Source organism: Asparagus officinalis, chromosome 5 (assembly GCF_001876935.1).
Source record: "Asparagus officinalis chromosome 5, Aspof.V1, whole genome shotgun sequence".
Taxonomy (NCBI): domain Eukaryota; kingdom Viridiplantae; phylum Streptophyta; class Magnoliopsida; order Asparagales; family Asparagaceae; genus Asparagus; species Asparagus officinalis.
Genome location: NC_033798.1, coordinates 112,164,873 through 112,181,909, shown reverse-complemented (window position 1 = coordinate 112,181,909; position 17,037 = coordinate 112,164,873). Strand labels below are relative to the sequence as shown.

Below are 17,037 nucleotides of genomic sequence, written 5' to 3'. Positions count from 1 at the left end.
TATTTAAGTGCAAATAACCGAACAAAAAAATAAAAAGGAGAGAACCAGCTTATGCAATCCCATCACTAACAGAATCTCTTTTTCCTTAAACCAGCAAATAATAGTTTGGTACCCTGGCCGACCTTTTGCTGTAGCTGAGTGTCCATTTGCCCCTAAAAAGGGAACAAGGGGTGCTTTAGCCACTCAATTGTTACGTATTCCTCGCAAATCAATTTCTTTGCCCAAAATATTTTGAGGCTCGGGAATCACTTGCCTACACAAATTACCTCATCTTACTTGCAAATACAAATGTGCATTTTTCTACAGCGCTAGTGATGATCTAGACTGTATCTATACTCAAATTATCCTCAAAGCTATGTATTAAAATCTTTTTAATTCCGTAAAAAAAAAGTTCTATTTGTTGTAAAGAGATTGATAGCAATAATTAAAAGCATGCCTTCTTGTAGTGCACAATGTGAAGCTGAAGCCAGACTATAGCCATCCTTAACAGCTTCTTACAGTATACATTCTTTCACATCTTTAAAATGTTCACAACTTTCAAACTATTACCACCGAAGTGTACAATATTTACTGCACAGAAATTTACAGCATAGAAAGCAAAGAGCCCATAATCACTCCTGCCTGGGGATCCACCTACTCCACCATAAACTCTTCCTCTGTCTGTTAAGCTCGTCCATGCTCTCATTCAGCGTTCTTATAATCTTCCTCTGGAGACGAAGGGCAGATGCAAGAGCGTTCCTTTTCACGTTTCCCTTTCTCGGCTGTATTTCCTGCAAATTTCACCATTTTGATCAGGGTTAACTGCAAATACACACAGTGCATTATGAAAGTATAATCTCTTACGTCCAGTACGTAAACTATTATAGTAACACTTAACCCCATGAACTCTGAACAACCTTGTTTCTCACGTTAGGTTGATTATCACATCAGCATCATGTGGCAATAAATTACTTTTGTGTGTGTTCGGCAACAACTCAACATGATTGATTCTAACCCCATTTTGAGAAAAGTTATGTTTGGCAAAAACTGGACCAATATTAGCCCAATTTTCCTTAAGCCAAAAGATGATCCTTAACTGCTTCAAAGCTGGAGCACGTTGGTTTATTCCTAACTTACATAGGATAAAGTTGGACCATGATCAATCCTAGCCTAGTTTTGACTTCAAGTTCACTGGAAATAAATAAATAAATAAAGCAAAAAAAAAAAAAAAAACTGCGCTGTGAGGGGAAAAAATGGGTCTCGTCCAAGTTTTAGGGCCTGTGTTTGCAATCAACCTTCTGATTAAGAAACCAGTACAATAAGCTCTAAACCTACCCGTAATTCTTGAAGTTGGGCTTCAGTGAACCCTCCTTCCTTCTTAGTCCCTGATCTCGCCATAAGCCCAATGACCCAGTTGGCAGCTTCACTGTAATCCTTTTGAGTAGCACGAAACAGCTGAAGCCTCAAATTTTGCATGACAGAGAGGCCTAGTAAACCTTCCCTGTTGAAGTAGGGATGTGCAAGTGCAGCTTTTGCACTTGTCCTTTGCCGAGCCTTGTATCGGACCATCGAAATTAGAAGCTCCCAACCAATCCCTCCATCTAAATCTAACAACTCAAAGCCCTTTCGGAGATCTAGAGTAGCTCGAGGTTCGACTGTCTTCCTCCATGTAATCATATCATATCCACATCTTTTTAACTGACGGTTGAATTGAATGAGACCACTATCGGTTCTTAATGATGGAAATGCCTACAGGTGAATCATTCAATTTTATTAAAAATATAAAATAACAAATAGTATTTCAGGAAGCATTAAACAAATTTCCAGAGTTTCCATTTGCTTACCATTTGTAAGAATATGAGTCCGATACTGTAGATGTCAAATCTATCTGGCAAATTCAACTGTTACGAGAAAAATCAGCAAAAAGGGTGGATTTCAGCCAACCTAGGTAAACTCAGATAAGTAACATACAAACTCCCTGGGACTCCAAAAAATAGAAAGAAATGGAAATTTTGGTCTATGCATGTTAAAAGAAAAACCTGCCAGAGGACAGGAGACAATGCAGTTGCTACAGGAGCAGAGGGTGCAGATGGGGTTTGTGTACTCATGATATATTGCTCAGGAGCAGCATACCTAACAACAAAAGATATAAGTTTGGGAGAAAATATGAAGAATCATTAAACAAAAGGTCTAATATAGAATACTCCGAGAGATATGTATACATAGTATTTAGCACAGTTTACAAGTGTAAAATTAAGAACCAAAGTTTTTTGTTATGCTTAATGTCTCGAATCAAATTCTTCACTACTACTAGAACATTTCTACAGGAGGAATGTTTATTTGATTTGTATAAGTGACAGGCAAAGCTATTATATTTCAGTTGCATTAAGACAATTTAGTACAAGTGAATAATATCACATTGTTCAACTTGAAAATTCAAATCATACAAATTCTGGTGATGTCTACAGTTCTAAGAATGTATTGCTACCAGACAAAGAATATTATTTTGTTAAATTAAAAAAGGCAGTGCAAGTCAAAACAAATTCCAGATGATATTGCAGAAAGATGTACATCAGACTAGTTACGAATAACTTCTTGTTGTCAAGGGCAGAAACGGAGCACAAGAAATTGGAAGCAATTTATAAGTATTATTTTAGGAAAATACTTATAAATTTCTTCCAATTTATTAGTATGTTCCTGTCGATTTTAAACAAACATTGTTTAAACACTGTTTTCTGATGCGACAGATGAAAATTCAATGCAAAGAAAAAAACTGTTAATATTAGGTTTCAAGAAGTACTAACATAAGAAAGACATGCTAAAATTTCTTATCAGAAAGTTGCTAGCAACATGAAGGACTAATGGGTAGCTCATGTTACTAACATTGTAAGGTACCAAAACTTTACTATGCAGATGAAACAAGTCACATAGTGGTTCTCACCTAATTCTTCTTTTATGCATATTCCATATAAGCTATATGAGCTAATATAGTAAGATTTTAATGTCCATTTTACATTGGCTCCATACTGTAACATTTTTGAACAATGAGATGCTTCTAAGAAAAATAACATTTTCAGCAACCTGAACACATTTTAGTGCAGAGGACCAAAGCTAACACTAGTTACCTAGGGTCCAAGAGAAACTCTTTTGGAACGTAGTTAATGCCCACTCTCAAATCTGCTGCAGCTCCAAGATCAATGATTTTGAAAGTACGATCACCTGAATATGTTTAATACCGCGAATGAATAATCATACATAATACTAAGACTTCTTTATTTAAAAGCAGTTAAATAGCACCTTCAGAAAATATTATGTTTTGGGGTTTGATGTCTCTATGAACGATCCCGGTAGAGTGAAGGCCATCCAGAGCAAATAGAAGTTGTCTCATGATTGTTTGGATGATCTTGTTTTCCCTTTCCAGACCCTTTGGCAAGTCTTGAACCTCTCCAAGAATTTTTGTCTCTACCTGAGGTCAATTATAATATAATAACTTGTAGTTTTGGCAAAAAACCTTTATAAGACTTTTCCTTCCATTCTTCATTTTGAGAGAATCGTTCTCTTACAAAATTGGATACATTTAATATATGCATATGTATATTTATAAGTACCTGTATCATATCTTAGAAAAGACTTGATACGTTAATAAATAACCATGCCAAGTACATAGGAGAAAGACACATTAGTACTTGGGAATGCATGCTAGGTAATAGTTTTGACATATCTCAAAATTTACAACAGAATAGAGAACTATCAGAGGTGTATCCAGAATGAGAAATTATTTTAAGTTGATATGGTTGACAATTTAATTTGGTTTCTAGATGCATAACTATAACCTGCTTTCTTAATAAAGGTCTTAATAAAGGACAAGAATTGTTCCAGTGACTATCGATTTATATAACTTGAATCTTTTATATTATAATACCTGCCTTTTATGGTTTTTGGCTGTTCCAGTCTAGTAATTGTGGTTACGTAAACAGCATTAGGTACAAGAAAGTATGTGTTTTGATGCACGACTGTTGTGTACTCGCTTTTCAAAGTGGCGTGGGCTCTGTTGTCTCATATTATCATCATGCATTACAGGATAACTCGTTATCTGCCTCAGTAATGGGAAAATTCAGTCTTTCTCCAAAGCGGAAGTTTTCTAGAATTGTTGCATCCCTGATTTCGTATGGCTTCATGAGCCCATATCCTAACCAGAATTCTCAAGCATTTGAGCTATAACCAAGAGAAAGGTCAAGTATTCATACTATGAGGCATGCAGCCACCCATGTAAGATCAAAACAATGCTATTGCATGGTATTTTATCAATTGATTGCTACCAACAAGAAAACAATAAGAAAAAATTGCACATCGAATACAAGTTAAGAAAGCATTTTTTCCTTCGATTGATTGCTACCAACATTGCTCTGTATTTTTTCCTTCAATTGGGATATATTAGTATGTAGGTGCTTCATTAGGGGTCCATAGAAAAACAACATATCTAAGGGGTGATTTGGTTTGGTGCAATGATAAATTGCAGCAGCATGTGTTGCATGTAGCATTTGTTGCAGGAAATGAACTATAAATTCATTGTTTAGATATTTGTGGTTATATTGTAGGCAATGTATTTTCAGTGCAAATTTAGTGTTTGGTTGAAAAGCAATTAGTGCAAAAGTTACATAATTTTGCCATATAAGGAAACTTTTGTGTAGATGGTTTTCTGTTTGGATTTAAAAAAGATTTATGATAATGAGGTGTAATTATTTTTTTTTAATTTCCTTTTTTGAATCTTGCGGCTTTTCCTCCCACCAATTAGCCGTAGCATTTGTTGCAAGTTTTTTCTACAAAATGCAAAAGTCCACTTATCTTTCCTAGTCAAAGAGTTGCAAACCAAAAAATGTATTTACAAATATGGTTGCTCTATTTACTTTTGCAGCTCTATTTTCATCTAATCAAACAACCCCGAAGTCTTTCATAATAAGGTTTCCTTTGACATCATGAAGTTAGAATATCTCGAGGAGCCAAACAAGAGAAAAGTTCAGATCTCTATCAATGGCTGGAAGAGAAATAACAATTCGCTCATTATATGAAAGATTGTAGAGCTAGCACCCTAATTATGGGTGCGCACAAATCTATTGATGCCTTATACACTATTTTAAGTACTTGGCAAATGTATGTAGTATTATATCCATTAGTTATTAGTTCAATCAACAAAAATTTGGATGGAATATCTTCTAATATCTGATCAAAACTAACATTCACAGCAAAAAAAAAAAACATTCTTGCACCATCATTTACTATGATCAAAGTTGCAATATACGTAGCACAAGCTCTTTAAGATCAGTTCAAGGAAAAGCCACTCACATTGTAAGGGAACTCCTTGCTAAGCATGAGATCCGAAAGCGTCTCCTCCCCCTCGAACCTCCAAATGAGCCAATACTCCCCTGCTTCTTTCCCTTTCGAAGAGCTCTACAAGATTCAAAACAACATCACAAACATCACAACTCCAATACCACAAAAAACCCATCACAAACACAGCAACAACAACACCCAACCTCAAGAAACCCATAAACAAAATCCGCACAGCTACTCGCACACGCCCTCCGAACTCTCTCATTCATCCAAATCTCCACCGCCCCGTATTCTGTGGCCTTCTTCAAGATCAAATCCCCCTGCTGCAATTCATTGACACATTTAAACAAACACCTTGCAGGCAAACAACAAACACAACCAAATCAAGCGAAGTTCCATACTTTAGGGTTGTTCTTGGCAGAAGAAACTTTGTACACGACTCCAAAAGCCCCCTCGCCGAGCTTCTTCCCAATTTGAATATCATCCTTACGATAGGTAGGCCGAAATAGTCGTTCAATGAAAGCAAGAACAAACATATCGAAGAATCCAGGGGCGACGCCGGGGGTTGCCCAGAGGTAGGACGCGGCGCCGAGGGCGAGGGCGGCGCCGGGGGCGGTTAGGGTTAGGGCGTCGGAGCGCGGGAGAGCGGCGCCGAGGGCGAGGGCGGCGCCGGGGGCGGTTAGGGTTAGGGCGTCGGAGCGCGGGAGAGTGCTGCGGTAGATGATGTCGCCGCACTCCATTACAGTGCAGGGGAGGCCGACGCCGACGCCGAGGACGAGGTCGGAGATGATAGAGGCTTTTGGTGTGATCGTTATGGGCCGCCTAATGGGCCGGTGGAGTTTCGGGCTGGGCTTTGAGAGGGGTTGGTCGGAGGTGAGGAAAGGGAATGAGAGGGCCGATAGGCCCATTAGGTTGCTGCTTGGAGCTGCAGCGGCCATCAATGTTGAGGATTCAGGGGAAATAATGGGATCATTAAACTAATGGGGTTCGATTTTTGTTAGTTATTAGGATGAATTATCCGTTGCTTGTGTTTGTTTTTGTTGGGAGCTTCTCATTTTTAATTTTTGCATTTTGTTTTGTGGTTTTTTGGGGTTTTGTGAAATTTTTAGTGGTGGAGAGGAGCGCGAGCTCATGAGAGAGTGTGGATGAAGTGAGCGCGCTGTTGAACTACAGCCAATGGTTTCCCTTCGGTACTTTGCAGCCTCACGGCCCACATATCTATTCCTTTATACAAAAGGAAGAACCAAAGAGTTACTGTTCATGCTACAGTAAATGCTACAGTAGATTTACTGTAACATTGTTACTGTAGCAGATAACTAATTAAGAAATGTTACTGTATCGCATGGGTATACTGTAGCATTTCAAAATGGTGCTGTCGCAGGCGGGATACTGTAGCATTCCCAGAAAATTCAAACAAGGGCGTGTTAAAAGAGAGGGATTACTGTAGCAAAAAACCCGTGCTTTGCACGGACAGCAGACTAGTATATTATTAAAATGTAAAACTGATTTGGGCGAAAATGAAGAAAAAACGAGTTGCACAACAAGACAGCCCAGAAATGATAAAATCCTTCATAATACAAGAATCTTTGCTATTTAGCATGGTTTGGCAATTAATTCTTGGGCAATTGCATACTAGTCCCTTACATAATCTTTTATTGCAAAACAGTCCCTCAAATCTCAGTATTCTCTTATTACCCCCTCCACCTTTAATTGTAATCAGTATTCTCTTATTAGCCCCTCCACCTTTAATTGTATTACAGATCCGTTCCTCTTGTTATGTGATGTTAATTGTTATGGTGAACTTATGTTAAGTCAAACGAAAATGGTTGGATTTCATGTTATATTCCTACTCTTATTTAACAATAGCACTTATAATCTCACCATCCCGTTTGATATCGGGTTTAAGGAAATTGAAGGTTTGAGGTACTAATAAGTAAATATTGAGATTTGAGTGACTATTTAGCGATTAAGAATGGTTTAAGGGACTAATATGCAATTACCTCTTAATTCTTTTTCTCTTCCTTCTCTTAAAGAGCTTTTTTGCTAATGAAATAACTTCTCTCCTGAAAACAACAAAATTAGTTCGTAAACTAGGCTGCCAATAGATTATCTACTGTCAATAGAGAGAGCGTGGGATTTGCTTCACATCGTTCTTCTTAGAAGAATAAGCTGTAAAATGTTCGAGAAAGTACTCAAAATTCTTTCGCTGAAAATGCTTCAATGCCGATCACATTGAACGAATAAACCCCAACAGCCCACTTATTTGGGATTTGAGCCCTCTAAAATGAATTTTTGAGTTTGAAAATGCTCATAATGAGCAAGAACATTTTTACTTGCCACTACAGCTGCTTACAACTTTACAGGTCAAAGGGCCAAAACATTAGTAAATGAAATTTAAAACAAAACAAGTTATACACTAAATCTCATTCCCACTCTCAAGCTCGCTATGTACATTGAAAAGAGTAATCCAAACCAAAACTCCACCTCAAACTATCAAAGATGCCAACTTAACAAATATTTGCATCAATCGTGAGAGCAGAGGAGCATGAGGAGGCAACGCTGAATGATGTAGAGCCTACCCTTGTGCTCTTTCAAAGCTCTGCCCAGAGAAACAAATCTCCTCTTCCTCGTCCCTCCTCTATCATTCCTCTCTTCGTTCATTTTGGTCTGATTAAGACTTTAACTTAGAATGAGTTACTTATTTTGTGTTTTTATAGAGAGGGGGGAGAAACTTAGGAAGTATCAATGAAATTGCCACTTGTCATTGGGGCTCTCTCTTAGCGTCACACTTGGCATCAGGCGTGTGCTCCGTTGGAGAGCGTATGCGTACGCTGGAGAGCTAATGAGCAAGGAATCGCTTGAAAATTTTGTCCTATATTTCAAGCTCCAGTTCCATCAAATCTGTGGGGTTGGGTTCCGAGTACCCTGCAGAAATTGACGGGTCATTTTGGCAAACTTGAGCACCGATTCAGATCAAGCTTAATCTGGCGACTTGAGTGCTAGCTCAGAGCTAGTCTAGATCGGACTAGCAGGGGCGTTTCTACAGGGACCCCAAATAGGGGACCCAAGGGGGACAGATGAGTTGTCTCCCTCCGGTTGGATGATGCACTGTTCGTCCCCCTCTGGTTGGCATTAATCTTTTGGGTTGTTTTGTTTTCGACAAAAACTAGGCTATCCTTTCTTTGGGCCGAAATTTGACCCTTAAATCAGTTTTGTTTTGGACCAAACATTTCTCTTGGTTTGTTCCTAACTTGGTTAGAATAAGAATCAACCAGGATTAATCCTAATCTGATTAACTCATAAGTTGCCAAATTAATAGACCCTATTTGTTTGGGTTTGGATAATTCTTTTGGATACAGATAATATAGTTTCCATGATGATAGTATAATAGTGACACTCTTACTATTTGGATTCCTTTGCTACATCAGAAGGTCTGCCTACCCAATTAGCATGGAAGATTAATTTACACGGATTTGGAATAATATTTTCTCTATTCGGATGCAACAAAGCGTGTAAATTTGATCAGCGCAAGTTAATCAATATCATTAAAAATTCCTGCAATTTTATATGGATTTTGATTTTCTGTGCATTGCGAGAAGCCAATGGCCAAAACAAGCAAGCTGTGACTTACCAATTGAACATCCTTTCATCATGATTTTAACATTTTAAACCTTAGTTTTTTGCTGTTCGAATATGTAGACTTAGGCAATTTATTATAATTTTTTTAATCCATTCATTCTACCTACTTAATGATATGAGAAAGAAACAAGCGTTTTTTTTTTATTAAATGAAAATTTTAAGCACAAGCATTTGATGGAAGGGGAAGTACAAGCAACGTCAAAGAGCAACCACTAGGCTATTAACCTGTCTTGTCGCAAAAGATGATAGTTTGAAAGCAGACTTCATTAGCTCCAAAAAGAATCCAGCTTGTTCCAAAAGTTCAACGGTTGAAGGAGATATGTGTCAAAATCAACAGTAATAGCCTGTCTATATCCGTCTAAATCTGATACCAATAAATGCACGCTGTAACATGATTGAGCTTCTCAAATTTACATGGGGTCTATCTGCCAATTAATCCTATGTAATACATGTTCGAACAATTAATTCAAGAAGGATAACAATCATCCTACTGCAATAGCTCAAGTCGGAAGACATCTCAGCAGATTCAGTGCACGAGTCCAATATGGCCCTTCTGATCGAACTATCCTCTTCAATAAAGGCACAGCTCCAGCTGCAATCATCGCTGAATGATTCTCACTGTCCATTCCTAAGTTGTATAACACAGCCAGGGTAGCTTCCAATGCTTCACCAGTCCCCTCTTCAAGCAATTTCACTAATGAAAATATCCCTCCAGCATTAGCTACAGCTCTAGTGCACTCTACTCCGCCTCTAGAGACAACCCGGTTCAATTCAATTGCAGCAGCTTCTCGGTTGTCAAGAGAAAATGATTTTTCCATCTGCTCTAAGAGTCTAGGTATTGTCTCATAAATGGTTACCTCCATGTCAACTGGCTTTTCCAGTTTGATTTCTGAGTGGGCTAGTGATTCTAACTTTACTAGGCATGCAGCTACCCAGTTCTTGGAATGAAGAGGTATATCAGACTTGAGAATGTTCCTTAATAGAAGTATGAAACGAGCAGAATCTATTTTGTTGCGAAATTGCTCCAAGTTTAACAGTTTCGTCAGTAGCCTTGCTGCTGCTGCTATAGCAAGACCAATTTCTTCAGCTCTGACAGGATCCAACTCGAACTGGTCATCGATGTTATCTTCTGTGCCTGCTCAAAGATATAGAGCATTGAGATCAAAGACGTGTTTATTGCATCATACTACTCAGGGACTTAATTCGGTATACGGAGGAAGACAGCAGGACTAAAAGATAAATTTCAAGATAGTATAACTGCAAAGGCGTTAACAGTCTTTTCACATCTCACTCCACCTCTTGCTATGCTTACTGTGATAAAATGGCAACCTTGTAAATTTGGGCCAAGACTGATCCTGGCCCAATTTTAAGTGGTTTCTTGTTTGGCAAATGAGAGGGCTAGAGCTCGCCCAATTCCCAAAATTGGCCACTAAACCAGTTTTCTTTGGCCCAATTTTGTGTAGTTTGCCAAACACACCCTAATAATCCTGAATGAAGAAATATGCAACCCAGACAATTTTAGCTTCGGTAATGTCATCAACAAAGGCCACTAAGCCTGATGAAAATAAATAATCTAATAAATATATAAAAATGTCTCTTTTAGGCTTTGATGAAGCAAACACTTGATCAAGCATTCAAACTGCAAAAGATTTTTTTCCTTTCTTTTCTCAACAAGAAAACAATAAGGATATGATAGTGGTTAATTTATCGGAGGAGATAACCCATAACAGAACAAAGTGGAACAACAAAAATTTGGGATAAAAGCTTGTGTTATTGTTGTTATTGTTTTTTCTTAGCAACCTATTGGAAGTTCTTAGAAGTTACGATCTTCAATGCTTCATTCTTGAGATAGTGACAAAATGATAACCAGCTAAAAGACGACAAATATAAGACAACTTTAACAAATACAAAAACAGTCCAGATAGATCAAATTAAGTCATGAGAATGGGCAGATGTATACTTCAAATATGATAGATACAACAATCAATAGGAATCATAAAAATACACAAGTAATGCAGGCACTTGATCGGTTGAAATTTCCATATGCAGAATGATAAAAATGCCACATACCTCCTGAAGACGCTTGTTGAAGAACATCATCAAGCCCTGCCTCAATATCCGATGCAGAAATCATAGTTGCGTGGGACTCAGAGGCTGCTATGTATTCAAGAATTGAAGCAGCCTTTACTTGCCAAGTTGGAGGTGATGTCCGCAACATGTTAATGAGGAGTGATATTATACTTGAGTCGATAATGTTCTTCCTAGAGATTTAGATAAGTCTCAGTCCAATAAGTCCAATAAAAAAAAGAAGAGAATGAAAGTTTCATTATGTACTCAATTATGTTATGTCCACCTAAATCACATCCTAAAAATGCATATGCATTAAAAGTGTGCACCATAAATATGCAGTACACATAAATATATTCCATCTTAACACTGATGACCATAATACGCGAGATAACCCAAATACCAGCCAAATTGAACAATGATCAAATTTCAAATGGACAACAGTAGTTCATGAAAAAGCCAGGAAGAGGATCAGCAGTGACGAGCTGATGATGCAACATCTGAAAGATTGTATATAATCCAATACATTAAGGTATCTGTATATGTAACCCATGTTGGGTGGCTAAGATTCATATTCGAACTGCATATAACAGTAGACACTGCTTACATGCTAAGCACCACAATAACAACATATGATGTTAATAAAACCGGAGAGTAATGAAAACATCATTAAGTTACACTAAGCTCGGTCTCTGTGAAGGAAGTCTGGATGTTGCTTGATATACCATACACAGGGAATACATATAACAATGTTTGGCACGGTTTCAAAAGTTTCGAACGCTGTTGAAAACTGCATTACAATCACTGACAGGCCTGCTAGTAGTTTTCTGTAATCTAAGAAGTTCATAATAGTCCAATACGAAGCTAAACAAGTTCGTGCTAGTTTCTATAATTTAACCTAAAATCAAGCAGTTGAAGAATAAAAAAAACAAAAAGTTAATTTGTAGCCAAAATAATTCAATCACCAAGATTTTTTTTTTGTTACTTAAGAATGCCCCTAAGCTAGTTAGGCATTCATATATACGATAAAGCATGAATGATATCTTCCCTGAAATTGGTCGATTGAATTCCCATCCGAAGTTGAAATTGTTAAAATGAGATCATAACAAATCTAGTAGCAAGTTTAAGAAGATTAAGTTCTTAATAGTAATAGTACGTTTAAAAAATAATCAGAAGAAAGATCTGAATGGACCTCTCTGCCACTTCTGATAGTGATATGCCATCCACAGTTTTCAATATACCATTTTGCTTGGAATTGCTTGTAGCATATAGCTTCCCACTTGATCCATTGATCACTTGATTACCATTCTGGAAGAATTACCACCAAAGATGTCAATTAATGAAGCATCGGTTATCACCAACATGAAAGTATATGGCCTCACTCACCTTTCTTTTCATGTCCTTGCCCAGGTCAAAAATTTGAAAAAGTATGCCCACAGCCTGAGAGTGAAAAAATAAACAATAAAAAAATTAAGAAACAAAATAAATAACATTTTATATGATGTACGATGTACATATAGTTTCATGTCCAAGAAAAACCTTTTCCAATAATTTTTTTGATGTATTTGCATTCTTGAGTATGGTAGCTAGAGGACTCAAGACACCTTCTAATTCAATTGTCTGGCAAATTTCATGGCTGCAGGAAATAAAGAAACAAAATGAGAACTGTGAATGAGAAATCAGATGTCTAGTCACTTATAAGAGTTAAATAGATGGTTCTATGTGATGGATTAAGTGCAAAAAAGAAAACCTTAAATAACCTGACACACAGCCTCTCAAGGGCATTAGCTGCAGCTTCTTGAAGAGACTCGTTATCATGACCTAATAGCTGAACTAAAGGTTTAATGGCTCCAGCTTCCTTGAATGCATTTCTCATGTGTTCATTTATTGATGCATCAGCAATTGCAGAAGCAGCCCTTGTAATTGCCGAAACATCTTCAAGTCCAAGAATCAAAACTAGTCGAGCAACGCCATCCACCCATGGCAAGATTGTATACTGTTGATTTAATGAAGGTGTAGTTGTAGATTTGCTTACATCTTCCAATTCTATAGCCCCAATCCTTGCAAGAAATTGCTGCTGAGATCGTCCTACTATGGCATTCATCTTAGCTTCCTCCAAACTGGAATTTTTCTCACGTACATTCAAACCAAGAAGGAGTTCAGTAGCACCGTATCTTGAAGGACGAGAACTCCTTTGAAGCTCTGTGCCATCAGGTAAAGAAGGCCAGGAGTGTGATGGAGATCTGAAAGATTTGTATGCAGAAGCACCAATAATAGGGACCCGTATTAGACCCTCCTCCATTATAGAAATTCTATAGTACACATCTTTAGCAAGTTCCAGCAGTGTGGTTTTTGCTTCTTTTCGAAGAACTTTAGAGTCCTCCACGTTCCGTTTTAAAATATCTGCCTGCAAATTTGATATTAGTTATTGGGCTGCAAAAGGGGAAGCCCAGAGAATCAATCAACTAACCAATAATGCTATGAGCAAACATATAGCACAAGATAGAAAATGGTGAGGCCCAAACCTCCCAGTCTGACTAGCACGGTTAGTCTCGCCACTAATCTATCTCTTGGTAGCTCATTAGCAAAATGAATTGCCGCCTCATGCGCTATGTATGCATGTAGGCATGCATGTACGTCTGTATGCATCAACCTATCTATGTACATATGTATGCATGTATCTAGTCGCAGTGTGTGTAGACACACAAACACACATAAATATAAGTATAAATGTGTGTGTGTGTGTGTTATTATGTAAATGTTTATATGTATACGTATATATTCTTAAACGCATCTTGTTTAGCTTTGCATATGAAATATGAAATGGAAATTTACAAAGTGTCCATCATGATCAGCCATCACTGTACTTGAAAAAAGGAAGTGTGCGTATGATAAAAGTAAAACTCACTAGTTTCTGTATCACGCCATTTTCTACCAATAAGCTGTGACAGCAAGGACTTAAGGATAGATTTGCTAGAATTCCGCCAGCAGCCTCTTTAACCTTTATGTCCTCATCATCAAGAAACTTGACAAGCACAGGTAAGAACTCATTGTTTACTAGCTTTACTCTCAGTTTCTCGTCAATAGATAGGTTCCATAAGGTACACAAACTTTGCTCCTTCACCTGAATAAATATGTGATGTGTGAACATTAACAATACTTCTCAAGAAGCTATAATGATGAAATTATTTAGCAAACATTGTTATATACCTCTGACGTCAAAGGAGAACGGCATAGGAGAGAGGATATTTCCTCTATTGCTCCACTGTCAGATAAAATATCTCTATATAAGTTGACTGAGGACACGGTCCTTAAAAGCCCAGCAGCTGCTTCACAAGTAGCACATGAATCTGACTTCAGAAGGCTGATGACAAGATTAATGCAGCCAGAATACTGCATGATCCCATCGATGCAACTTTTACCCCCTTGAGAATATTTCCAAAGTGTTATTATTGCTTGCTCCCTATCAAGAGAATCATTGTCCAGACCGAGCATGCGTACAAATAGACCGACATAGCCTTCTCCAGAACTAACATTTCTGTTAGGCGTCTCAAATTCCTGACAGAAAGTAATAACACCAGATGTTGTTTGATATCAGGTTGCGAAACTCAAATGAGAAGAGAGCACTAATATAAATATATGACAACAAACCAATTCGCGAATAATTTGAAGTACACACCAAAAAGACTTGAAGAAGAATAGCAGAAATATAATGCAATCATTATACACAACATAGAAATTAAAAAAAATAAGTGTAAAGGAAATGAGAAAGTTAAAATGGTCTTCTAGATATACACTAAAGGATAGGATAAGAAATGCATTTGTAGGAGGTTAAAGGTTGCCCCGAGGATAAAATAAGAGAAAATCAATTGAGATGGTTTGATCATGTTCAACGGAGGCTACTAAATGCACCACTTAGGAGAAGTGAAAGGTTACAGTAAAAAGGCCAAAGAGGGCTAGGTGTAGACCTTAAAGGACTTGGTTGCAAGCAATTAAGATTATGATAGCAATTAACTTTACGGTGCAGATGACCCGTGATAGAAACGAATGGAAAAGTAGGATTCATTTAGCGGATCCTAAAAAGTTGGGATACGTTGTATGATATATGAATACCAGGAGGACAAGGAACCCAACATATAAGTGGTATCCGTGAAGTGATAATTACGGGATGAAAATTTTCTCAAGGACCCAAAATATGGGACCAATAGGGGGGACAAGTGAGGTGTCCCCCTCCTATTGGATAATGAGGATGGCCAACTCATTATCCAATAGGAGGGGGACACCTCACGTGTCCCCCCTATTGGTCTCATATTTTGGGTCCCTGTAGCAAAACTTTAGCCTTCAGAGTTGTGCACAATAACTATTTGAAGATTTCAAGTATAAGCTACTAGACCTTCATACATGTGTCGGGTGTTAAGCGTGTGCGCGCAGGTGCACGCACACAAACACTATAGTGTTACAATTTACATGTGGAATATACACTAAGAGATGGGATAAGAAATGAACACACTCATAGAGGTCGCTCTTATGGTGCTCTTACTAACGTAGGGTGTAACTTAGACGTTTACAACTTCCAATGAGAATACACATTACATCGTCCATACTAATTATCCAAACCGTTCGCCGTGATCTACACATTGTCCATATATTACGATTCACCCAATTAAACTAATAGGAACTCTTCATATCCTAAAAACATTTCTCTAAGTTTCCTATCTTAAAAATCCCAATCACTCTACTATAATCAGAAACGATACCATCAGAAACAATACACGGACTTTACAACTGAAAAAATAAAAAAAAATCTCGCTACAAAAGCATTCAACACCGAGCAGAGCGATGGCGATTCCAAAAGAGGAAATAAAACAAACAGGCGGTGGGTCTGGAGAGCTCACGGATTTCGTTCTAGCCTCGGCAGACGCTCCCCCCTCTTCCCCTCCGTCGCCGGAGGCGGACGCACGCGCGCGGAGCGAGCGGGGCCGCAGCTGAGGATGGAGTGCTGGCGGGGCCGCCAGGCCGCGCTCCGAGGAGGAGGTGGTTCGCCTCGATTCTCGGGAAGCGGCTGAGGCCGCGGCAGCAGAAGGGAGCTTAGGGTTTGAAATGCTCGGCGGGGCGACGCCCGAGGACGCCATGGTTATAGTTTTCGGGATGTAATGATTTTGAGGGGGTTTGGTAGTGTCATGAAAGCTCAATCTGGAATCTTTGAGGAATTCTAGAAATGGGCCCTGAATACTGGGTCGTGCGGCTCGTGCCCAGCTCTATGCATCTTAGTTTAGTTTGTACAGGCCCATTACGAGATAAATAAAATTCATAAATTAGAAGAGACTTAAAAAAATCATTTTTTGCTCGTTTACTACTGTCAATTCTATTTTAATGGAAAAGTGCAGAAGCGTTTGTACGTAAATACCAAACAATGGCTTTTCGATATACGTAATTAATTCATAACATAGAATGACGAAGTTCCTCGCTTATTCAAACACACCGTATACAAGGTCCTCAACCTTGGAAAACATAAATAATTTTATTTGATGTAAAAAAAAAAAATCATTTTCGCTGCTATATTATTTGCAGGCACATAATGTGCACATATAACGCATGTGCCAAAAAACTAGCGCACATAACCTATTACACTTTTGAATGGATTTTTTTATGGGCACGCAGCAATTAATTAGACTCTGTTCGGGTTCCATTTTTTGCCATGATACGCTGTTGTAGTCTATTTGGTTTGTTGTACTTGATGATATATGTGCCTACTTTCGTTACTTGAGATATTTTTGTACGAAATTCTAATCCAATATCTTAGTGATTTTAAAAGATAAAATAGAGACCTGGACCCCACCTAAAAAAAACTTGATACCCGGCCCGTTAACAACCAAGAGGTCAAGGACATTGATGGTGATTTGCCAGCCAACGGAGCATTGGACTACGGATAACGCTACCAGCCTCCAAGAATGAGAAACGGAGAAACGACCACGTCGCTTTTGCGCTCTTACACTGTGTGCCAACGGATAGAGCATACCT

General features: G+C 38.2%; 3 protein-coding genes across 3 annotated transcripts; all 3 read right to left on the bottom strand.

Moving 5' to 3' along the window:
- LOC109840719 (serine/threonine-protein kinase STN7, chloroplastic) lies at window positions 422-6,412 on the bottom strand. Its single transcript, XM_020409460.1, has 10 exons — window positions 5,995-6,412; window positions 5,712-5,931; window positions 5,514-5,633; window positions 5,323-5,427; window positions 3,277-3,445; window positions 3,105-3,198; window positions 2,019-2,112; window positions 1,824-1,880; window positions 1,315-1,728; window positions 422-770 (listed from the first exon to the last, which is right to left on the bottom strand). Exons 1-10 carry the CDS (start codon window positions 6,246-6,248, stop codon window positions 612-614), a joined length of 1,686 nt encoding a protein of 561 aa, XP_020265049.1. The 5' UTR covers window positions 6,249-6,412; the 3' UTR covers window positions 422-611.
- LOC109842389 lies at window positions 7,683-7,971 on the bottom strand. Its single transcript, XM_020411270.1, has one exon. The coding sequence runs from the start codon at window positions 7,969-7,971 to the stop codon at window positions 7,834-7,836; it is 138 nt and encodes a 45-aa protein (XP_020266859.1). The 3' UTR covers window positions 7,683-7,833.
- On the bottom strand, window positions 9,220-16,148 carry LOC109842388. The gene is made up of 9 exons (XM_020411269.1): window positions 15,912-16,148; window positions 14,227-14,574; window positions 13,925-14,140; window positions 12,777-13,423; window positions 12,556-12,652; window positions 12,403-12,456; window positions 12,209-12,324; window positions 11,020-11,210; window positions 9,220-10,084 (listed from the first exon to the last, which is right to left on the bottom strand). Exons 1-9 carry the CDS (start codon window positions 16,146-16,148, stop codon window positions 9,450-9,452), a joined length of 2,541 nt encoding a protein of 846 aa, XP_020266858.1. The 3' UTR covers window positions 9,220-9,449.

Excerpts from the sequence above, each read along its gene's own strand:
- LOC109840719 (XM_020409460.1), bottom strand. The coding sequence starts at position 6,248 with ATGGCCGCTGCAGCTCCAAGCAGCAACCTAATGGGCCTATCGGCCCTC. Across the intron at positions 2,113-3,104 it reads GAGTTTCTCTTGGACCCTAG|GTATGCTGCTCCTGAGCAAT; the intron begins GTAACTAGTGTT and ends TTTTGTTGTTAG. Across the intron at positions 1,729-1,823 it reads GACTCATATTCTTACAAATG|GCATTTCCATCATTAAGAAC; the intron begins GTAAGCAAATGG and ends ATTCACCTGTAG.
- LOC109842388 (XM_020411269.1), bottom strand. The coding sequence starts at position 16,148 with ATGGCGTCCTCGGGCGTCGCCCCGCCGAGCATTTCAAACCCTAAGCTC. Across the intron at positions 14,141-14,226 it reads GTTCTCCTTTGACGTCAGAG|GTGAAGGAGCAAAGTTTGTG; the intron begins GTATATAACAAT and ends ATATTTATTCAG. Across the intron at positions 12,653-12,776 it reads CTTGAGAGGCTGTGTGTCAG|CCATGAAATTTGCCAGACAA; the intron begins GTTATTTAAGGT and ends TATTTCCTGCAG.
- LOC109842389 (XM_020411270.1), bottom strand. The coding sequence starts at position 7,971 with ATGAACGAAGAGAGGAATGATAGAGGAGGGACGAGGAAGAGGAGATTT.